General features: G+C 49.1%; 1 protein-coding gene across 9 annotated transcripts in view; it reads left to right on the forward strand.

Moving 5' to 3' along the window:
- Positions 1-24,481, forward strand: part of LOC116372112 (brain-specific angiogenesis inhibitor 1-associated protein 2-like) — a 141,484-nt gene that overhangs the window by 38,269 nt on the left and 78,734 nt on the right. For 8 of the 9 annotated variants that reach the window (XR_004209121.1, XM_031821208.1, XM_031821206.1 and 5 more), the window contains exons 2-3: positions 3,917-3,992; positions 12,640-12,726. Coding sequence is in view for 8 of the 9 variants with exons in the window: in XM_031821208.1 (XP_031677068.1) it covers positions 3,917-3,992; positions 12,640-12,726 (163 nt within the window). In the remaining variant the exon portion in view is untranslated. The remainder of the gene's footprint in view (positions 1-3,916; positions 3,993-12,639; positions 12,727-24,481) is intronic. The other variant, XM_031821209.1, reaches the window with a different exon arrangement.

The raw sequence follows: 24,481 nt of genomic DNA on the forward strand, positions 1-24,481 counted from the left end.
TTACAATTCCATCTGTGTTCTACCTGCAGCATTACAATTCTCTGTGTGTTCTACCTGCAGCATTATAATTCCATCTGTGTGTGCTACCTGCAGCATTATAATTCCATCTCTGTGTTCTACCTGCAGCGTTATAATTCCATCTGTGTTCTACCTGCAGCGTTATAATTCCATCTGTGTTCTACCTGCAGCATTATAATTCCATCTGCGTTCTACCTGCAGCATTATAATTCCATCTGTGTTCTACCTGCAGCATTACAATTCCATCTGTGTGTTCTACCTGCAGCATTATAATTCCATCTGCGTTCTACCTGCAGCGTTATAATTCCATCTGTGTTCTACCTGCACCATTATAATTCCATCTGCGTTCTACCTGCAGCGTTATAATTCCATCTGTGTTCTACCTGCAGCATTATAATTCCATCTGCGTTCTACCTGCAGCATTATAATTCCATCTGTGTTCTACCTGCAGCATTATAATTCCATCTGCGTTCTACCTGCAGCATTATAATTCCATCTGTGTGTTCTACCTGCAGCATTATAATTCCATCTGTGTTCTACCTGCAGCGTTATAATTCCATCTGTGTTCTACCTGCAGCATTATTCCTGCTTGCATGAAATAACAATATAGAGTATCAACCTTGATCTCCCTGTGAGGAGGATCCTTCACCTTACTGTAACATCTCGATGTCTCGGTCTACCTGAGACGATGATCCCTGTAAGATGGTCCCCACTCTCTTTGCTGAACATCTGTTTTCTGCATGGAACCCATCTAATTGCCTCTGGCTCTCCATTTCATTGAATACATCAACCTTCGTCTGCCTGTGAAGATGTCTGTTTGCCGTACTGTTAGATCTAGTGCTCTCAGGCAGGGCTGTGTTTCAGCAGCAGCAGTCGTTATCTTCCTATCTATTCTACTTCATGTGTTCTGTATAAGCACTTTGTGAAAAAGGGCATTATAAAATCAGTTAGCTTGATACTCACTCTGATGCTCTCTGTCTGTGTGTGTGTGTGTGTGTGTGTGTTAGAGGTCGACCGATTATGATTTTTCAACACCGATACCAATTATTGGAGGACCAAAAATACTGATACCGATTAATCGGCCAATTTTTTAAAATGTATTTATTTGTAATAATGACAATTACAACAATACTGAACGAACACTTATTTTAACTTAATACATCAATAAAATCAATTTAGCCTCAAGTAAATAATGAAACATGTTCAATTTGGTTTAAATAATGCAAAAACAAAGTGTTGGAGAAGAAAGTAAAAGTGCAATATGTGCCATGTAAGAAAGCTAACGTTTCATTTCCTTGCTCAGAACATGAGAACATATGAAAGCTGTTGGTTCCTTTTAACATGAGTCTTCAATATTCCCAGGTAAGAAGTTTTAGGTTGTAGTTATTATAGGACTATTTCCCTCTATACCATTTGTATTTCATTAACCTTTGACTATTGGATGTTCTTATAGGCACTTTAGTATTGCCAGTGTAACAGTATAGCTTCTGTCCCTCTCCTCACTCCTCCCTGGGCTCGAACCAGCAACACAATGACAACAGCCACCATCGAAGCAGCGTTACCCATGCAGAGCAAGGGGAACAACTACTAGAAGGCTCAGAGCGAGTGACGTTTGAAACACTTTTAGCGCGCGCTAACTAGCCATTTCACTTCGGTTACACCAGCCTCATCTCGGGAGTTGATAGGCTTGAAGTCATAAACAGGGCAATGCTTGACGCACAACGAAGAGCTGCTGGCAAAACGTACGAAAGTGCTGTTTGAATGAATGTTTACGCGCCTGCTGCTGCTCAGTCAGATACTTAGATACTTGTATGCTCAGTCAGATTATATGCAACACAGGACACGCTAGATAATATCTAGTAATATCATTAACCATGTGTAGTTAACTAGTGATTATGATTGCTTGTTTTTTATAAGATAAGTTTAATGCTAGCTAGCAACTTACCTTGGCTTACTGTAGTCGCGTAACAGGCAGTCTCCTTGTGGAGTGCAACGAGAGAGAGGCAGGTCTTTATTGCCTTGGACTAGTTAACTGTAAGGTTGCAAGAATGGATCCTCCGAGCTGACAAGGTACAAATCTGTCGTTCTGCCCCTGAACAGGTAGTTATCCCACTGTTCCCAGGCCGTCATTGTAAATAAGAATGTGTTCTTAACTGACTTGCCTGGTTAAATAAAGGTTAAAAATACATTTCAAAATCGGCAAATCGGCGACCAAAAATACAGATTTCCGATTGTTATGAAAACAACTTGAAATCGGCCATTCCACTTAATCGGTCAACCTCTAGTGTGTGTGTGTGTGTGTGCACCTGTCTGCATGCGTGAGTGTCTGTTTGCTGCAGATGCTGATAACGCTGAGCCACCACTCCTGGCCCTGTGCACTGTTTTGCTCCGTCCCGATAAGTCTCTCCTCCAGTCCGTCCCCCCCAGACCCAGTTTTACTGAACGTTCAGAAAGTTTGGCAGAACCAGGAAGGTGACCTCTGGTGTCAGCCAATCAGTGCCCAGGGAACTGGTGTCAGCCAATCAGTGCCCAGGGAGGGAGTTAGTGGACCTGAAGAGCGACTGCACCAACCTTGGTTTAACAGGCTACACAGAGATGTAGGGAATCACAAATGACTTGCCAAACTGTAGTGGTTTACACATTATGGTGTGCAGATACTGAAGGATTTTTCACCCTGGAACACATTGGTACCATTGCAGGGTATTATAATTGGAGAAGTACAGCAGAGTAAGGTACAGTACACTGTACCTGGACAGGGACTGAGGAAGCAGGGGGACTGCTTGGAGTAGCTGTCTTTACACACCTGTCAGACTGGGACTGGACTAATTGGAAGAAACCCTGGAGGGAGGGAGGGAGGGAGAGCGCGAGGGAGGGAGGGAGGGAGAGCGCGAGGGAGGGAGAGCGCAAGGGAGGGAGGGAGGGAGAGCGCGAGGGAGGGAGAGCGCGAGGGAGGGAGAGCGCGAGGGAGGGAGGGAGGGAGGGAGAGCGCGAGGGAGGGAGAGCGCGAGGGAGGGAGGGAGGGAGAGCGCGAGGGAGGGAGGGAGGGAGAGCGCGAGGGAGGGAGGGAGGGAGAGCGCGAGGGAGGGAGGGAGAGCGCGAGGGAGGGAGGGAGAGCGCGAGGGAGGGAGAGCGCGAGGGAGGGAGAGCGCGAGGGAGGGAGAGCGCGAGGGAGGGAGAGCGCGAGGGAGGGAGAGCGCGAGGGAGGGAGAGGAGGTGTGGATGGGAGATGTCAAGCCTGTTCCGTGTTTGTAGTAATGGTTGCATTGTCATTGTAGAGAGAAGACTGGGCATGTTATTCTGTGTATATATAGTGGACATTGTTATTCCTTATCCACACACACCTCTGTTTCCATCACAGGGGGTGGGTGGCATCTTGGGGAGGAGGGGCTCGTTGTAATGGCTGGAGATGAATGAGGGGAATGGGATTCCGCTTGTTTGATGCCATCCCATTTACTCCGTTCCAGCTGTCCTCCTCTTAGCAGCCTCCACTGTGCTTTCCATGTAATACTATGCAGAAAGACCATGGCATTATTTCAGTCCTCTGCAGTCTCTCTCTCTCATTCCACCTACATAATCAATGGTCCTCCCTCTCCTCCATATTCCTCTCCTCCCCTGCTACAGTCATTGATAACAGAACATGTTGAAAAGCACTGTAGGTGGACTATTGATTCAACATGGTTATTCTAGAAATTGAGAAGTGCTGTGTCCCTACGATTGTTTATTATGTGTGTGGGCAAGCAAGTGGGCAAGCCTGTGTGTGTGTGTGTGTGTGTGTGTGTGTGTGTGTGTGTGTGTGTGTGTGTGTGTGTTTATGGCCACTCTAGTAGTATGCCAGCTTGTTCTACTGTCGTTGTCTGTTTCTCCTCTAACAAACTCCCCTCCCTTCTCTCTCTTTCAGTCCATCATGGAACAGTTCAACCCCTGCTTGCGGAACTTCGTTGCCATGGGGAAGAGCTATGAGAAGGCCCTATCCAGTGAGTGTTCTATTCTTCTTCTCCTCTAATCTGGTTCTGTGGCTTGTTCTTCTCTTCTCTCCTCTGTCATCTGTTCCTCACCTCGCTCTCTCTTTCTCCTGCTCTCACTCTCTCCTCTCCTCCCATTCCTCTCCCTCTCCTCTCCAGGTCTAGGCAGCCAGTCACCAGCCTCCTGCTCTCACTCTCTCCTCTCCTCCCACTCCTCTCCCTCTCCTCTCTAGGTCTAGGCAGCCAGTCACCAGCCTCCTGCTCTCACTCTCTCCTCTCCTCCCACTCTTCTCCCTCTCCTCTCCAGGTCTAGGCAGCCAGTCACCAGCCTCCTGCTCTCACTCTCTCCTCTCCTCCCACTCCTCTCCCTCTCCTCTCTAGGTCTAGGCAGCCAGTCACCAGCCTCCTGCTCTCACTCTCTCCTCTCCTCCCACTCTTCTCCCTCTCCTCTCCAGGTCTAGGCAGCCAGTCACCAGCCTCCTGCTCTCACTCTCACTCTCTCCTCTCCCTCTCCTCTCCAGGTCTAGGCAGCCAGTCACCAGCCTCCTGCTCTGTCTCCTTTGTGCCGTCTCATTTAAAGAAAGAGATGATATTTCTCATCCTGACATCGTAGCAGTCACACAGCCAGTCTTATCATCTGGTCTGCAACCCCTGGCACAGCCTCAGGAGTGAGGATGTTTCCCAAACGGTATCCTGTTCCCTACATAGTGCACTTCTTTAGACCAGAGGGAATAGGGTGTTGTTTGGGACTCAGACAGAGAGGTGTGTTGCAGAGCAGCAGTACAATCAACGCCTGGGTCCGAATCAGAGCAGAGCAGCAGTACAATCAACGCCTGGGTCCTAATCAGAGCAGAGCAGCAGTACAATCGACAGCTGGGTCCTAATCAGAGCAGAGATGGAGCACTGTGTACCTCTGGTGGAGTGATAGACAGTTCACTATAAAAGATCTGAAGGACAATGGAAGTGTGTGTGTGTTTGCTCACTCTTTGCTTTTACTAAAGAGCTTTAGGAGAGCAGACGAGTACAGATGGACTTATCACACAGAGGACAGAGTGTAGTTGAACATAACTTGCTCAGATATCTCTCACTTTGTACCGTAGGTCAGGTCTGTCAACACCCCAATACACACCACTGACACAAGAACACATTCGCTGACAGAAGAGTCTATCACTGTCTCCTCAACACTGAATATATCCAGATAACTTGGTGGGATAATGACCCATGAAGGAGTCTGCCCTCTGCAGTGGGATAATGACCCATGAAGGAGTCTGCCCTCTGCAGTGGGATAATGACCCATGAAGGTGTCTGCCCTCTACAGTGGGATAATGACCCATGAAGGAGTCTGCCCTCTACAGTGGGATAATGACCCATGAAGGAGTCTGCCCTCTGCAGTGGGATAATGACCCATGAAGGAGTCTGCCCTCTGCAGTGGGATAATGACCCATGAAGGAGTCTGCCCTATGCAGTGGGATAATAACCCATGAAGGAGTCTGCCCTCTGCAGTGGGATAATGATCCATGAAGGAGTCTGCCCTCTGCAGTGGGATAAGGATCCATGAAGGAGTCTGCCCTCTGCAGTGGGATAATGATCCATGAAGGAGTCTGCCCTCTGCAGTGGGATAATGATCCATGAAGGAGTCTGCCCTCTGCAGTGGGATAATGACCCATGAAGGAGTCTGCCCTCTGCAGTGGGATAATGACCCATGAAGGAGTCTGCCCTCTGCAGTGGGATAATGACCCATGAAGGAGTCTGCCCTCTGCAGTGGGATAATGACCCATGAAGGAGTCTGCCCTCTACAGTGGGATAATGACCCATGAAGGAGTCTGCCCTCTGCAGTGGGATAATAACCCATGAAGGAGTCTGCCCTCTGCAGTGGGATAATGACCCATGAAGGAGTCTGCCCTCTGCAGTGGGATAATAACCCATGAAGGAGTCTGCCCTCTGCAGTGGGATAATGACCCATGAAGGAGTCTGCCCTCTGCAATGGGATAATAACCCATGAAGGAGTCTGCCCTCTGCAGTGGGATAATGACCCATGAAGGAGTCTGCCCTCTGCAGTGGGATAATGACCCATGAAGGAGTCTGCCCTCTACAGTGGGATAATAACCCATGAAGGTGTCTGCCCTCTGCAGTGGGATAATGACCCATGAAGGAGTCTGCCCTCTGCAGTGGGTTGGTGGGTCAGGGGGGTGTAGCTCCTCCTCTGACTGGCTGGTCTCTGACCCCCTTCTTCACCCTATGCCAGTTTCTGTTCCTGGTAGGCTGGACAGGTCTAATAGGGAGACCTGGAGGATTGGCCCAGGCCAGTTTATCTGTTCCTGGTAGGCTGGGCAGGTCTAATAGGGAGACCTGGAGGATTGGCCCAGGCCAGTTTATCTGTTCCTGGTAGGCTGGGCAGGTCTAATAGGGAGACCTGGAGAATTGGCCCAGGCCAGTTTATCTGTTCCTGGTAGGCTGGGCAGGTCTAATAGGGAGACCTGGAGGATTGGCCCAGGCCAGTTGATCTGTTCCTGGTAGGCTGGACAGGTCTAATTGGGAGACCTGGAGGATTGGCCCAGGCCAATTAGACCATTTAAGAGGCGAGTGAAGAGGAGGGGGCGTGGGTGGACACATGCTGTAAACCCATATGGTCGTGTTAGTCAGTAGTAAGTAACTAAGCTTTAGTCTGAGCCTCAACGGTCCATCGGGCAGGAGCCTGTCTTGTTTTTGTAATGTGAGGCAGCTTGATGTACAAGTTCACCCCCTGGACAGGACTCTTACGTTGGCTGGGGCTGAGACTGGGGATTGGGGACTGAGGACTGGGGGCTTGGGACTGGGGGCTGGTGACTGGGGGCTGAGACTGGGGGCTGGGACTATAGGAGTCCATTTGGAATTCTGCATGTCAAGGGAGTTGCATCCTAACCCTGAGGTAGATGGTGTCCTCTCTCTAAGGTAGCTAGGAAGTGGTGGATCACTACCCTGTCTGACACTTCTCTCCCCACCCACTGTCTGCTGCCCAGTCATAGACCCTAATCCTCTGGTCTGTCCCTCTTCATTACGTTGGTCCTGTCTGTCCCTCTACATTACGTTGGTCCTGTCTGTCCCTCTACATTACGTTGGTCCTGTCTGTCCCTCTACATTACGTTGGTCCTGTCTGTCCCTCTACATTACGTTGGTCCTGTCTGTCCCTCTACATTACGTTGGAAGGAAGTAAAGTAACTCAGCTTATCTACCCCAACACACACACACTGCCCACTATTAGCTGTGTGTTGAAGAGGGCGCGCACACACACACACACACACACACTGCCCACTATTAGCTGTGTGTTGAAGAGGGCGCGCACACACACACACACACACACACACACACACTGCCCACTATTAGCTGTGTGTTGAAGAGGGCGCACACACACACACACACACACACACACTGCCCACTATTAGCTGTGTGTTGAAGAGGGCGTGCACACACACACACACACACACTGCCCACTATTAGCTGTGTGTTGAAGAGGGCGTGCACACACACACACACACACACTGCCCACTATTAGCTGTGTGTTGAAGAGGGCGTGCACACACACACACACACACACACTGCCCACTATTAGCTGTGTGTTGAAGAGGGCGTGCACACACACACACACACACACTGCCCACTATTAGCTGTGTGTTGAAGAGGGCGCACACACACACACACACACACACACTGCCCAGTATTAGCTGTGTGTTGAAGAGGGCGTGCACACACACACACACACACTGCCCAGTATTAGCTGTGTGTTGAAGAGGGTGCACACACACACACACACACTGCCCAGTATTAGCTGTGTGTTGAAGAGGGCGCACACACACACACACACACACACACTGCCCAGTATTAGCTGTGTGTTGAAGAGGGCGCACACACACACACACACACACACTGCCCAGTATTAGCTGTGTGTTGAAGAGGGCGTGCACACACACACACCCCCTGCAGACACACATATATATTGTCATTTGTATCAACACACATAATCAGACTGAGCATTTCAATGGCAAAAGGCACAAGGAGGCACAAGGAGGCACAAGGAGGCACAAGGAGGCACAAGGAGGCACAAGGAGGCACAAGGAGGCACAAGGAGGCACAAGGAGGCACAAGGAGGCACAAGGAGGCACAAGGAAATAAAGTATTCAATCTATATGTTATTGTCAGGAAATAAACAGAGATGTATTAGACATACAGTGATGATACAAACATCTCATTAAAACACTACATGGGGGCTTGAAACTAGAAAAGGCCTGTTACTAATCAATCACCCTTAGAGAGTTAACAAACCTACTCATCTGATCTCTACTGTCAATCAATACAGCTAATACCAACCAGTGCTCCAGCCCTTCCACAAGGCAGGCTGTAACTTCCAATCCAGAACAATCTGAACCCAGATCCCCCTACCGGCTGGGCGGGGCTGGGCGGGGCTGGGCGGGGCTGGGCGGGGCTGGACGGGGCTGGGCTGGGCGGGGCTGGACGGGGCTGGGCTGGGCTGGGCTGGGCGGGGCTGGACGGGGCTGGACGGGGCTGGGCGGGGCTGGACGGGGCTGGACGGGGCTGGACGGGGCTGGACGGGGCTGGGCGGGGCTGGGCGGGGCTGGGCGGGGCTGGACGGGGCTGGACGGGGCTGGACGGGGCTGGGCGGGGCTGGGCGGGATATGACAAGTGAGGAGTTGTTCAGGCGGACCAGAGTTAGCCACCGCTGCTGTCAGCCAGTCAGTCAGTGATGATGGATAGTGGGCTGGTTCATGTTCAGTCAGACTACTTGTCCACTGTCAGTGATGATGGATAGTGGGCTGGTTCATGTTCAGTCAGTCTACTTGTCCACTGTCAGTGATGATGGATAGTGGGCTGGTTCATGTTCAGTCAGACTACTTGTCCACTGTCAGTGATGATGGATAGTGGGCTGGTTCATGTTCAGTCAGACTACTTGTCCACTGTCAGTGATGATGGATAGTGGGCTGGTTCATGTTCAGTCAGACTACTTGTCCACTGTCAGTGATGATGGATAGTGGGCTGGTTCATGTTCAGTCAGACTACTTGTCCACTGTCAGTGATGATGGATAGTGGGCTGGTTCATGTTCAGTCAGACTACTTGTCCACTGTCAGTGATGATGGATAGTGGGCTAGTTCATGTTCAGTCAGACTACTTGTCCACTGTCAGTGATGATGGATAGTGGGCTGGTTCATGTTCAGTCAGTCTACTTGTCCACTGTCAGTGATGATGGATAGTGGGCTGGTTCATGTTCAGTCAGACTACTTGTCCACTGTCAGTGATGATGGATAGTGGGCTGGTTCATGTTCAGTTAGACTACTTGTCCACTGTCAGTGATGATGGATAGTGGGCTGGTTCATGTTCAGTCAGTCCACCTGTCCACTGTCAGTGATGATGGATAGTGGGCTGGTTCATGTTCAGTCAGTCTACTTGTCCACTGTCAGTGATGATGGATAGTGGGCTGGTTCATGTTCAGTCAGACTACTTGTCCACTGTCAGTGATGATGGATAGTGGGCTAGTTCATGTTCAGTCAGACTACTTGTCCACTGTCAGTGATGATGGATAGTGGGCTGGTTCATGTTCAGTCAGACTACTTGTCCACTGTCAGTGATGATGGATAGTGGGCTGGTTCATGTTCAGTCAGACTACTTGTCCACTGTCAGTGATGATGGATAGTGGGCTGGTTCATGTTCAGTCAGTCTACTTGTCCACTGTCAGTGATGATGGATAGTGGGCTGGTTCATGTTCAGTCAGACTACTTGTCCACTGTCAGTGATGATGGATAGTGGGCTGGTTCATGTTCAGTCAGACTACTTGTCCACTGTCAGTGATGATGGATAGTGGGCTGGTTCATGTTCAGTCAGTCCACTTGTCCACTGTCAGTGATGATGGATAGTGGGCTGGTTCATGTTCAGTCAGTCTACTTGTCCACTGTCAGTGATGATGGATAGTGGGCTGGTTCATGTTCAGTCAGACTACTTGTCCACAGTCAGTGATGATGGATAGTGGGCTGGTTCATGTTCAGTCAGTCCACTTGTCCACTGTCAGTGATGATGGATAGTGGGCTGGTTCATGTTCAGTCAGACTACTTGTCCACTGTCAGTGATGATGGATAGTGGGCTGGTTCATGTTCAGTCAGACTACTTGTCCACTGTCAGTGATGATGGATAGTGGGCTGGTTCATGTTCAGTCAGACTACTTGTCCACTGTCAGTGATGATGGATAGTGGGCTAGTTCATGTTCAGTCAGACTACTTGTCCACTGTCAGTGATGATGGATAGTGGGCTGGTTCATGTTCAGTCAGACTACTTGTCCACTGTCAGTGATGATGGATAGTGGGCTGGTTCATGTTCAGTCAGACTACTTGTCCACTGTCAGTGATGATGGATAGTGGGCTGGTTCATGTTCAGTCAGACTACTTGTCCACTGTCAGTAATGATGGATAGTGGGCTGGTTCATGTTCAGTCAGACTACTTGTCCACTGTCAGTGATGATGGATAGTGGGCTGGTTCATGTTCAGTCAGACTACTTGTCCACTGTCAGTGATGATGGATAGTGGGCTGGTTCATGTTCAGTCAGACTACTTGTCCACTGTCAGTGATGATGGATAGTGGGCTGGTTCATGTTCAGTCAGTCCACTTGTCCACTGTCAGTGATGATGGATAGTGGGCTGGTTCATGTTCAGTCAGTCTACTTGTCCACTGTCAGTGATGATGGATAGTGGGCTGGTTCATGTTCAGTCAGACTACTTGTCCACTGTCAGTGATGATGGATAGTGGGCTGGTTCATGTCCAGTCAGACTCGGGCCAGAGTTGGCCACTGCTTCTGTCAGCCTTTTTGGGGAGCAGCAGGTTGGCAGGCAACAGTGGTGTCTGACTTTGGCCCAGTCTGGTTCTCACTTCTCACAGCCTGTCAGTCCCCTGTGAGTGTTGACAACCACAGCAGAGGTCTGGTCTAGGTTGAATCCAGCTAGCTGCACTAGACAGCCCATAATAACATGTTGTTCAGGATCCAGCTAGCTGCACTAGACAGCCCATAATAACATGTTGTTCAGGATCCAGCTAGCTGCACTAGGACAGCCCATAATAACTATTTGTTCAGGATCCAGCTAGCTACTGTAGCGTTACAGTAGCTAGCTAGATCCTGAACAACGTGTTACTGTAGCATCGTCCTCTCTTTCTGAGACACACCATTACTACTGTAGCATCGTCCTCTCTCTCTCCACATGAGACACACCATTACTACTGTAGCATCGTCCTCTCTCTCTCCACATGAGACACACCATTACTACTGTAGCATCGTCCTCTCTCTCTCTCCACATGAGACACACCATTACTACTGTAGCATCGTCCTCTCTCTCTCTCCACATGAGACACACCATTACTCTCTATAGCATTGTCCTCTCTCTCTCTCTCGCCACATGAGACACACCATTACTACTGTAGCATTGTCCTCTCTCTCCACATGAGACACACCATTACTCTCTATAGCATCGTCCTCTCTCTCTCTCTCCATATGAGACACACCATCACTACTGTAGCATTGTCCTCTCTCTCCACATGAGACACACCATTACTCTCTATAGCATCGTCCTCTCTCTCTGTCTCCATATGAGACACACCATTACTACTGTAGCATTGTCCTCTCTCTCTCTCTCTCTCTCTCCACATGAGACACACCATTACTACTGTAGCATCGTCCTCTCTCTCCACATGAGACACACCATTACTACTGTAGCATTGTCCTCTCTCTCCACTTGAGACACACCATTACTCTCTATAGCATCGTCCTCTCTCTCTCTCTCTCCACATGAGACACACCATTACTACTGTAGCATTGTCCTCTCTCTCTCTCTCTCTCTCTCTCCACATGAGACACACCATTACTACTGTAGCATTGTCCTCTCTCTCTCTCTCTCTCTCTCTCTCTCTCCACATGAGACACACCATTACTACTGTAGCATTGTCCTCTCTCTCCACATTGAGACACACCATTACTCTCTATAGCATCGTCCTCTCTCTCTCTCTCTCTCCACATGAGACACACCATGACTACTGTAGCATTGTCCTCTCTCTCTCTCTCTCTCTCCACATGAGACACACCATTACTACTGTAGCATTGTCCTCTCTCTCCACATGAGACACACCATTACTCTCTATAGCATCGTCCTCTCTCTCTCTCTCCACATGAGACACACCATGACTACTGTAGCATTGTCCTCTCTCTCTCTCTCTCTCTCTCTCCACATGAGACACACCATTACTACTGTAGCATCGTCCTCTCTCTCCACATGAGACACACCATTACTACTGTAGCATTGTTCTCTCTCTCTCTCTCTCTCTCTCTCTCTCTCTCCACATGAGACACACCATTACTACTGTAGCATCGTCCTCTCTCTCCACATGAGACACACCATTACTCTCTATAGCATCGTCCTCTCTCTCTCCACATGACACACCATTACTCTCTATAGCATCGTCCTCTCTCTCTCCACATGAGACACACCATTACTCTCTATAGCATCGTCTTCTCTCTCGACGTGAGGATGTGTGCGAACACTTCTGTGTGTGTGCTGCTTTATAGGCCACGGAGTTGCCCTCTACCTCTCTACCTCTGACCCTGATCTCATGCTGTTCTTCCTCTGTCCCCAGATGTGACGTTTGCTGCTAAGGGCTACTTTGATGCCCTGGTGAGGATGGGAGAGCTAGCCAGTGAGAGCCAGGGATCCAAGGACATGGGTGAGTAGTAGCCAATCAGCTGTCAGGATGTTGTGTCCCACCCGTCCCTGGACCTATAGGGGTATTCAGTGCTGGCCAATGCTTGTCTTAGTGTGTGTACTATATGTCCGTTTGTCCGTGTCTATCAGCTGCTACATATCTCTTTCCCTTCTCTGGACCTAAAGGGGAGGTTAACTGGGCTCTCCTGCTGGCCAACACACACACAGTCACTTCCTGTGTTTGTGTCACAGTAATGTCAGGTCTGTAGAGAGATGACCCAGTCTTTGTTTTCCAGGCAGGCAGCGTTGTGGGGTCACTCCTACACTCTAAAAAGAAATGCTTCCTGGAAGATCCTTTAGGGGTTCTTCAAATTGAACTGTGGGGGAACCTCTCAGTTCTTCAAAGAACCCCCTTAATGGTTCCTCAAAGAACCCCCTTAATGGATCCTCAAATAACCTTTTGGGGTTCTTTTGTTTTTTACCCACCACTAGAATTATTATTAATATGCATAACAATAACAGAATATTTGACTTTTATTATTTTAGTGTAAAAGCAGAATTCAAAAATGTAAATATGAGGTAAACTCCCAGCAGAGCTCCAAGTTCAATCAGTTTCTCCTCTGATGTCCTTTGTCTCCACAGCCAGAATGATTTGTCAGTGCATGATGATGGAACAGGTTTCCAGCCCTATTCATCAGCGATGTAGGGATGTAGGGAGGGTGATTTGTCAGTGCTGATGATGGAACATGTTTCCAGTTCTATTCATCAGCGATGTAGGGAGGGTGAAGTCTGTGAAAACAAAAATATGAATTATACAGATGAGTAACAAAACGTGCACATGACCGTATTCAAACCTTGTTATTTGTGGTGAATGAAAACATTGTTCACTTCTGACTGGTTTTCATCCACACATCTTGTCCGTTACGTAGAGACCTCTAGGATCTTCGTTGAAGAGGTCAGAGAGGAGGAAGAGGACTGCTGCTAGAAGGTTTTAGAGAAACCATTCATACCAATGTAATGCTAATGTAATGCAGATCACATGTAGGTTATGTGACAAACCGATACCAATTGTACATACCTTTTGTGTGCCTTCTCGTCAGTACTCCTACAGACACATAAGTGGGCCGTTCAGTCATCTGCACCTACAGCCTTCAACATATTCTTATTTCTTCGTTGATTAACATCCTTTGAAATTGGTCCATTTTCTGATTATAAAGAATTTTAAAAGGGAGAAAGTGCCCACCAACACAGGGAGAAAGTGCCCACCAAACACAGGGAGAAAGTACCGACCAACACGGGGAGAAAGTACCGACCAACACGGGGAGAAAGTACCGACCAACACGGGGAGAAAGTACCGACCAACACGGGGAGAAAGTACCGACCAACACGGGGAGAAAGTCCCGACCAACACGGGGAGAAAGTCCCGACCAACACGGGGAGAAAGTCCCGACCAACACGGGGAGAAAGTCCCGACCAACACGGGGAGAAAGTCCCGACCAACACGGGGAGAAAGTACCGACCAACACGGGGAGAAAGTACCGACCAACACGGGGAGAAAGTACCGACCAACACGGGGAGAAAGTACCGACCAACACGGGGAGAAAGTACCGACCAACACGGGGAGAAAGTACCGACCAACACGGGGAGAAAGTACCGACCAACACGGGGAGAAAGTGCCCACCAACACGGGGAGAAAGTGCCCACCAACACGGGGAGAAAGTGCCCACCAACACGGGGAGAAAGTGCCCACCAACACGGGGAGAAAGTGCCCACCAACACAGGGTTTAGTACCCCACCAACACAGGGAGAAAGTACCCGACCAACACAGGGTTTAGTACCCCACCAACACAGGGAGAAAGTACCCACCAACACAGGGAGAAAGTACCCACCAACACAGGGAGAAAGTACCCACCAACACAGGGAGAAAGTACCCACCAACACAGGGAGAAAGTACCCACCCAACACAGGGAAAAAGTACCCACCCAACACAGGGAGAAAGTACCCAACCAACACAGGGAGAAAGTACCCACCAACACAGGGAGAAAGTACCCACCCAACACAGGGAGAAAGTACCCACCCAACACAGGGAGACAGTACCCACCAACACAGGGAGAAAGTACCCACCAACACAGGGAGAAAGTGCTCACCAACACAGGGAGACAGTGCCGACCAACACAGGGAGAAAGTGCCCGACCAACACAGGGAGAAAGTGCCCGACCAACACAGGGAGACAGTGCCCCACCAACACAGGGAGAAAGTACCCACCAACACAGGGAGAAAGTACCCACCCAACACAGGGAGACAGTACCCACCAACACAGGGAGAAAGTGCCCACCAACACAGGGAGAAAGTGCCCACCAACACAGGGAGACAGTGCCGACCAACACAGGGAGACAGTGCCGGACCAACACAGGGAGAAAGTGCCCGACCAACACAGGGAGAAAGTGCCCGACCAACACAGGGAGACAGTGCCCCACCAACACAGGGAGAAAGTGCCGACCAACACAGGGAGAAAGTGCCGACCAACACAGGGAGAAAGTGCCCGACCAACACAGGGAGACAGTGCCCGACCAACACAGGGAGACAGTGCCCGACCAACACAGGGAGACAGTGCCCGACCAACGCAGGGAGAAAGTGCCCGACCAACACAGCCATTTGACAAATATGAAATGATAGATGATATCATCATAAAATAATATCAATTTAGATCAGAGCTGGAGGTCGAACGATTTATGATTTTTCAAAGCAGATTCTGATTATTGGAGGACCAACAAAAAGCCAATACCGATGAATCAGGCGTTTTATTTATTTATTATTAATATATATATTTGTAATAATGACAATTACAACAATACTGAATTAACACATTTTAACTTAATATAATAGATAAAATCAATTTAGCCTCAAATAAATAATGAAACATGTTCAATTTGTTTTAAATAATGCAAAAACAAAGTGTTGGAGAACAAAGTAAAAGTGCAATATGTGCCATGTAAGAAAGCCAACGTTTAAGTTCCTTGCTCAGAACATGAAAACATATGGAAGCTGGTAGTTCCTTTTAACATCAATATTCCCAGGTAAGAAGTTTTAGGTTGTAATTATTATAGGAATTATAGGACTATTTCTCTCTCTACCATTTGTATTTCATTTACCTTTGACTATTGAATGTTCTAATAGGCACTTCAGTATTGCCAGCCTAATCTCGGGAGTTGATAGGCTTGAAGTCATAAACAGCTCAATGCTTGAAGCACAGCGAAGAGCTGCTGGCAAACGCAGTGAAGTGCTGTTTGAATGAATGCTTACGAGCCTGCTGCTGCCAACCACCTCTCAGTCAGACTGCTCTATCAAATATCAAATCATAGACTTCATTATAATAAACACACAGATTTAGCTTTTGGTCATTAATATGGTCAAATCCGGAAACTATCACTTCGAAAACAAACGTTTATTCTTTCAGTGACATACGGAACCGTTCTGTATTTTATCTAACGGGCGGCATCCATCAGTCTAAATATTACTGTTACATTGCACAATCTTCAATGTTATGTCATAATCATGTACAATTCTAGCAAATTAATTACGCTCTTTGTTAGGAAGGAACACAGTTCGCAACGAGCCAGGCGGCCCAAACTGTTGCATATACCCTGACTCTGCGTGCACTGAACACAAGAGAAGGGACACAATTTCCCTAGTTTAATATTGCCTGCTAACATGCATTTCTTGTAACTAAATATGCAGGTTTAAAATATATACTTGTGTTGATTTTAAGAAAGTCATTGATGTTAATGGCTAGGTACATTATTTTAATGACCGTTCTTTTTTCGAGAATGCGCTTATTAAATCTTCACCCGTTTGGCGAAGTAGGCTGTGATCCGATGATAAATTAACAGGCACCGCATCGATTATATGCAACGCAGGACAAGCTAGATGAACTAGTAATATCATCAACCATGTGTAGTTAACTAGTGATTTACGTGAAGATTTTTATAATATACGTTTAATGCTAGCTAGCACCTTACCGTGGCTCCTGGCTGCACTCGCGTAACAGGTGGTCAGCCTGCCACTCAGTCTCCTCGTGGAGTGCAATGTAATCAGCGTCCAAAATTCAGATTACTGATTGTTATGAACTTGAAATCGACCCTAATTAATCGTCCCTTCAGATGAATCGGTCGACCTCTAATACAAGCAGAAACCCTTAACTGGACATAAGATGTCACTTTTGACCAGGGCCCTATGGGTAATGAGGTGCCATTTTCAACTCGCACCTTGTCAACGTGGAGGAGACCGATGTATGATGAGGATAGAGAAGAGATGCAGAGAAGGAGAGAGAAAGAGCGAGAGGCGACGTCGTCTGCAAATTAGATTTCAAAAAGTCATTTCATTTTGTGACAGACAGCAGCTTGGTGGATTTGATTCAGTTCCACTTAAAAGTGGATTGGTTTCAGCTCAGAGGGGATGTATAGGTGTGTGTGTGTGTGTGTCCTTCCTTGTGTCCTGGTCCATTTATAAAGGTCTACAGATCCACAAGTTGACAGGAGCTGCTGCCCTCAGATACAATAGTTGCCGTGGCAACAGCTGACGGTCCCGATGTTTTATCTCCACTCTGGGGACATCAGTCTCTGTGAAGACATCAGTCTCTGTGAAGACATCAGTCTCTGAAGACATCAGTCTCTGTGAAGACATCAGTCTCTGTGAAGACATCAGTCTCTGTGAAGACATCAGTGTCTGTGAAGACATCAGTGTCTGTGAAGACATCAGTCTCTGTGAAGACATCAGTCTCTGTGAAGACATCAGTCTCTGTGAAGACATCAGTCTCTGTGAAGACATCAGTCTCTGTGAAGACATCAGTCTCTGTGAAGACATCAGTCTCTGTGAAGACATCAGTCTCTGTGAAGACATCAGTCTCTGTGAAGACATCAGTCTCTGTGGGGACATCAGTCTCTGTGGGGACATCAGTCTCTGTGGGGACATCAGTCTCTGTGAAGACATCAGTCTCTGTGAAGACATCAGTCTCTGTGGGGACATCAGTGTCTGTGGGGACATCAGTGTCTGTGGGGACATCAGTCTCTGTGAAGACATCAGTGTCTGTGATAGGATTCTCCTCTCCTTGATCCATGAACAACAAGCTGTTTATTCTGACAGGTTTTCATGGCTCTATTCTGTGGGGTGTTCTGTAGTAGGACAGTTGTGGGGTGTCCTGTAGTAGGACAGCTGTGGGGTGTTCTGTAGTAGGACAGCTGGGGGGTGTTCTGTAGTAGGACAGCTGGGGGGTGTTCTGTAGTAGGACAGCTGGGGGGGGGGGTGTTCTGTAGTAGGACAGCTGGGGGGGGGGGGGGGGGGGGGGTGTTCTGTAGTAGGACAGCTGGGGGGGGGGGGTGTTCTGTAGTAGGACAGCTGGGGGGTGTTCTGTAGTAGGACAGCTGGGGGGTGTTCTGTAGTAGGACAGCTGGGGGGTGTTCTGTAGTAGGACAGCTGGGGGGGTGTTCTGTAGTAGGACAGCTGGGGGGGGGTGTTCTGTAGTAGGACAGCTGGGGGGGGGGTGTTCTGTAGTAGGACAGCTGGGGGGGGGGGGGTGTTCTGTAGTAGGACAGCAGGGGGGGGGGGGTGTTCTGTAGTAGGACAGCTGGGGGGGGGGGGGTGTTATGTAGTAGGACAGCTGTGGGGGGGGGGTGTTCTGTAGTAGGACAGCTGGGGGGGGGGGGGGTGTTCTGTAGTAGGACAGCTGGGGGGGGGGGGGGGGGGGTTCTGTAGTAGGACAAGCTGGGGGGGGGGTGTTCTGTAGTAGGACAGCTGGGGGGGGGGGGGTGTTCTGTAGTAGGACAGCTGGGGGGGGGGTGTTCTGTAGTAGGACAGCTGGGGGGGGGGGTGTTCTGTAGTAGGACAGCTGGGGGGGGGGGTGTTCTGTAGTAGGACAGCTGGGGGGGGGGGGGGGGTGTTCTGTAGTAGGACAGCTGGGGGGGGGGGGGGGTGTTCTGTAGTAGGACAGCTGGGGGGGGTGTTCTGTAGTAGGACAGCTGGGGGGGGGGGGTGTTCTGTAGTAGGACAGCTGGGGGGGTGGGGTTCTGTAGTAGGACAGCTGGGGGGGGGGGTGTTCTGTAGTAGGACAGCTGGGGGGTGGGGGGGTGTTCTGTAGTAGGACAGCTGGGGGGGGGGTGTTCTGTAGTAGGACAGCTGGGGGGGGGGGTGTTCTGTAGTAGGACAGCTGGGGGGGGGGGGGGGGTGTTCTGTAGTAGGACAGCTGGGGGGGGGGGGGGTTCTGTAGTAGGACAGCTGGGGGGGGGGGGGGGGGGGTGTTCTGTAGTAGGACAGCTGGGGGGGGGGGGGGGGTGTTCTGTAGTAGGACAGCTGGGGGGGGGGGGTGTTCTGTAGTAGGACAGCTGGGGGGTGGGGGGTGTCTGTAGTAGGACAGCTGGGGGGGGGGGGGTGTTCTGTAGTAGGACAGCTGGGGGGGGGGGGTGTTCTGTAGTAGGACAGCTGGGGGGGGGGGGGGGTGTTCTGTAGTAGGACAGCTGGGGGGGGGGGGGGGGGGTTCTGTAGTAGGACAGCTGGGGGGTGGGTGTTCTGTAAGGTGTAGGACAGCGTAGTTGGGGCTTCCCTGAGCTAATCAGTCAGCTAGAGGGAAAGACATGGAAGTGATTTGTGGATGTTTTATTCAGTAAAAGGGCTTTTCATGTTACATTTACACCTTAGTCATTTAGCAGACGTTCTTATCCAGAGAGACGTACAGTTAGTTCATCATCAGAAGAGGGCTAGGTGAGACAACCACATATCTGTCATAGTAAGTACATTTTTCCTCAGTAGCTATCAGTACAGTCAGCTCTAGTGGGGGAAAGTGGGGGTGTTAGTTCATGAAAGGTATGTTTTTGTGGGGGAGGGGGTGCTGTGGGATTTTCCACACAGCCCTGAGCCCTGAGAGGTTTCCCATTGACTTCAAGGTGTTAACATGTTATCAGACCATATCTCATACCATTTACCCAGCTCAGATCCTCTACAGGAACACAATGTCCCATAGAGGTGTGTCTGTCTCCAGGATAGCTATGTGTGTGGAACCGATCCCCCTCTTCTCCATAGGTTTTCTCAACGGATTAAACTATATATTTGAAATGATTCATTCCTCTCTGTGTGTGTGTGTGTGTGTGTGTGTGTGTGTGTGTGTGTGTGTAATCAAAGTGTGAATAGTTCCAACACATCAACATGTTTTTGATAATAACACTACGTCCAATTTCTACTCTTCCATACTACGTGTAGACCACACCCACTTTCCCCTGTAGTTGTAGCTCCCTCTCTAGGTAGACCACACCCACTTTCCCCTGTAGTTGTAGCTCCCTCTCTAGGTAGACCACACCCACTTTCCCCTGTAGTTGTAGCTCCCTCTCTAGGTAGACCACACCCACTTTCCCCTGTAGTTGTAGCTCCCTCTCTAGGTAGACCACACCCACTTTCCCCTGTAGTTGTAGCTCCCTCTCTAGGTAGACCACACCCACTTTCCCCTGTAGTTGTAGCTCCCTCTCTAGGTAGACCACACCCACTTTCCCCTGTAGTTGTAGCTCCCTCTCTAGGTAGACCACATCCACTTTCCCCTGTAGTTGTAGCTCCCTCTCTAGGTAGACCACACCCACTTTCCCCTGTAGTTGTAGCTCCCTCTCTAGGTAGACCACACCCACTTTCCCCTGTAGTTGTAGCTCCCTCTCTAGGTAGACCACACCCACTTAACCCTGTAGTTGTAGCTCCCTCTCTAGGTAGACCACACCCACTTTCCCCTGTAGTTGTAGCTCCCTCTCTAGGTAGAAAACACCCACTTTCCCCTGTAGTTGTAGCTCCCTCTCTAGGTTGACCACACCCACTTTCCCCTGTAGTTGTAGCTCATTCTCTAGGTAGACCACACCCACTTTCCCCTGTAGTTGTAGCTCCTTCTCTAGGTAGACCACACCCACTTTCCCCTGTAGTTGTAGCTCCCTCTCTAGGTAGACCACACCCACTTTCCCCTGTAGTTGTAGCTCATTCTCTAGGTAGACCACACCCACTTTCCCCTGTAGTTGTAGCTCCCTCTCTAGGTAGACCACACCCACTTTCCCCTGTAGTTGTAGCTCTCCCTCTAGGTATACCACACCCACTTTCTATTGTAGTTGTAGCTCGCTCTCTCTTTAGGTAGACCACACCCACTTTCCCTGTAGTTGTAGCTCTTTCTCTCTTTAGGTAGACCACACCCACATTCACCTGTAGTTGTAGCTCCCTCTCTAGGTAGACCACACCCACTTTCCCCTGTAGTTGTAGCTCATTCTCTAGGTAGACCACACCCCACTTTCCCCTGTAGTTGTAGCTCCCTCTCTAGGTAGACCACACCCACTTTCCCCTGTAGTTGTAGCTCTCCCTCTAGGTATACCACACCCACTTTCTATTGTAGTTGTAGCTCGCTCTCTCTTTAGGTAGACCACACCCACTTTCCCCTGTAGTTGTAGCTCTTTCTCTCTTTAGGTAGACCACACCCACATTCACTTGTAATTGTATCTCTCCCTCTCTAGGTAGACCACACCCACTTTCTCTTGTAGTTGTATCTCTCCTCACTCTCTAGGTAGACCACACCCACTTCCCCTGTAGTTGTAGCTCTCTCTTGGTAGCACACACCCACTTTCCCCCATAGCTGTAGACCACACCTACTTTCCCCTGTAGTTGTAGCTCTCTCTCTAGGTAGGCCACACCCACTTTCCCCTGTAGTTCTAGCTCTCTCTAAGTAGACCACACCCACTTTCCCCTGTAGTTGTAGCTCCCCCTCTAGGTAGACCACACCCACTTTCTCCTGTAGTTGTACCTCTCCCTCTCTCTGGGTAGACCACACCCACTTCCCCCTCTAGTTGTATCTCTCCCCTCTCTCTAGGTAGACCACACCCACTTCCCCCTGTAGTTGTAGCTCTCCCCCTCTCCAGGTAGACCATACCCACTTTCTCCTGTAGTTGTAGCTCTCCCTCTCTCTGGGTAGACCACACCCACTTCCCACTCTAGTTGTATCTCTCCCTCTCTCTAGGTAGACCACACCCACTTTCTCCTATAGCTGTAGCTCTCTCTCTCTAGGTAGACCACACCCACTTCCCCCTGTAGTTGTAGCTCTCCCCCTCTCCAGGTAGACCACACCCACTTTCTCCTGTAGTTGTAGCTCTCTCTCTCTAGGTAGACCACACCCACTTTCTCCTGTAGTTGTAGCTCTCCTTCCCTCTCTAGGTAGACCACACCCACATTCCCCTGTTGTTGTAGCTCTCCTTCCCTCTCTAGGTAGACCACACCCACATTCCCCTGTTGTTGTAGCTCTCCTTCCCTCTCTAGGTAGACCACACCCAATTTCCCCTGTTGTTGTAGCTCTCTCTCTCTAGGGAGACACCCACAGTCAGAGGTGAGGCTCCTCATGCTAGGTGTTTCCTGTTCCACTGCTACAGGGGAGTAGAGCATCAACAAGGCCTGTAACAGCATGTTTGTTCTTCACTCTCTCTCTGGAGTGTCTGTGGCTGGTGTGTGTCCAGGTGTGTATGTGTGTGTTACGCTGTGGTACGTCGACTGCCTGGGGGTGATCTGTATTTTTCAGTGTGTGTTTAGTGGCTGTTAGTCTGTTAAAGCCGTGGGTTCATTATGAGACTAACTGTAAATGGTTCCACCTACACATCTGAGACGAGGCAGCTTTTACTGTCATCCTTCTCTCTCGTCTCTCTCTCTCGCTGTCTCTCTCTCGCTGTCTCTCTCTCGCTGTCTCTCTCTCGCTCTCTCGCTGTCTCTCTCTCGCTGTCTCTCTCTCGCTGTCTCGTTGTCTCTCTCTCGCTGTCTCTCTCTCGCTGTCTCTCTCTCGCTGTCTCTCTCTCGCTGTCTCTCTCTCGCTGTCTCTCTCTCGCTGTCTCTCTCTCGCTGTCTCTCTCTCGCTGTCTCTCTCTGTCTCTGTCTCTCTCTGTCTCTGTCTCTCTGTCTCTCTCTCTCTCTGTCTGTCTCTCGCTGTCTCTCTGTCTCTCTCTCGCTGTCTCTCTCTCGCTGTCTCTCTCTGTCTGTCTCTCTCTCGCTGTCTCTCTCTCGCTGTCTCTCTCTCTGTCTCTCTGTCTCTCTCTGTCTCTGTCTCTCTGTCTCTCTCTGTCTCTGTCTCTCTCTCTCTCTCTGTCTCTGTCTCTGTCTCTGTCTCTCTCTGTCTCTCTCTGTCTCTGTCTCTCTCTGTCTCTCTGTCTCTCTCTGTCTCTGTCTCTCTCTCTGTCTCTCTCTCTCTCTCTGTCTCTCAATTCAATTCAATTCAATTCAAGGGCTTTATTGGCATGGGAAACATGTGTTAACATTGCCAAAGCAAGTGAGGTAGACAACATACAAAGTGAATATATAAAGTGAAAAACAACAAAAATTAACAGTAAACATACACATACAGAAGTTTCAAAACAGTAAAGACATTACAAATGTCATATTATATATATATACAGTGTTCTAACAATGTACAAATGGCTAAAGGACACAAGATAAAATAAATAGGCATAAATATGGGTTGTATTTACAATGGTGTTTGTTCTTCACTGGTTGCCCTTTTCTCGTGGCAACAGGTCACAAATCTTGCTGCTGTGATGGCACACTGTGGAATTTCACCCAGTAGATATGGGAGTTTTTCAAAATTGGATTTGTTTTCGAATTCTTTGTGGATCTGTGTAATCTGAGGGAAATATGTCTCTCTAATATGGTCATACATTGGGCAGGAGGTTAGGAAGTGCAGCTCAGTTTCCACCTCATTTTGTGGGCAGTGGGCACATAGCCTGTCTTCTCTTGAGAGCCATGTCTGCCTACGGCGGCCTTTCTCAATAGCAAGGCTATGCTCACTGAGTCTGTACATAGTCAAGGCTTTCCTTAATTTTGGGTCAGTCACAGTGGTCAGGTATTCTGCCGCTGTGTACTCTCTGTGTAGGGCCAAATAGCATTCTAGTTTGCTCTGTTGTGTTAAGTAGTTATCTTTTTGTTTTCTCATGATTTGGTTGGGTCTAATTGTGCTGCTGTCCTGGGGCTCTGTAGTGTGTGTTTGTGTTTGTGAACAGAGCCCCAGGACCAGCTTGCTTAGGGGACTCTTCTCCAGGTTCATCTCTCTGTAGGTGATGGCTTTGTTATGGAAGGTTTGTGAATCGCTTCCTTTTAGGTGGTTGTAGAATTTAACAGCTCTTTTCTGGATTTTGATAATTAGTGGGTATCGGCCTATTCTGCTCTGCATGCATTATTTGGTGTTCTACGTTGTACACGGAGGATATTTTTGCAGAATTCTGCGTGCAGAGTCTCAATTTGGTGTTTGTCCCATTTTGTGAAGTCTTGGTTGGTGAGCGGACCCCAGACCTCACAACCATAAAGGGCAATGGGCTCTATGACTGATTCAAGTATTTTTTGCCAAATCCTAATTGGTATGTTGAAATTTATGTTTCTTTTGATGGCATAGAATGCCCTTCTTGCCTTGTCTCTCAGATCGTTCACAGCTTTGTGGAAGTTACCTGTGGTGCTGATGTTTAGGCCAAGGTATGTATCGTTTTTTGTGTGCTCTAGGGCAACAGTGTCTAGATGGAATTTGTATTTGTGGTCCTGGTGACTGGACCTTTTTTGGAACACCATTATTTTGGTCTTACTGAGATTTACTGTCAGGGCCCAGGTCTGACAAAATCTGTGCATAAGATCTAGGTGCTGCTGTAGGCCCTCCTTGGTTGGTGACAGAAGCACCAGATCATCAGCAAACAGCAGACATTTGACTTCGGATTCTAGCAGGGGGAGGCCGGGTGCTGCAGACTTTTCTA

The sequence above is a fragment of the Oncorhynchus kisutch genome, unplaced genomic scaffold, assembly GCF_002021735.2.
Source record: "Oncorhynchus kisutch isolate 150728-3 unplaced genomic scaffold, Okis_V2 scaffold3923, whole genome shotgun sequence".
Classification (NCBI taxonomy): Eukaryota; Metazoa; Chordata; class Actinopteri; order Salmoniformes; family Salmonidae; genus Oncorhynchus; species Oncorhynchus kisutch.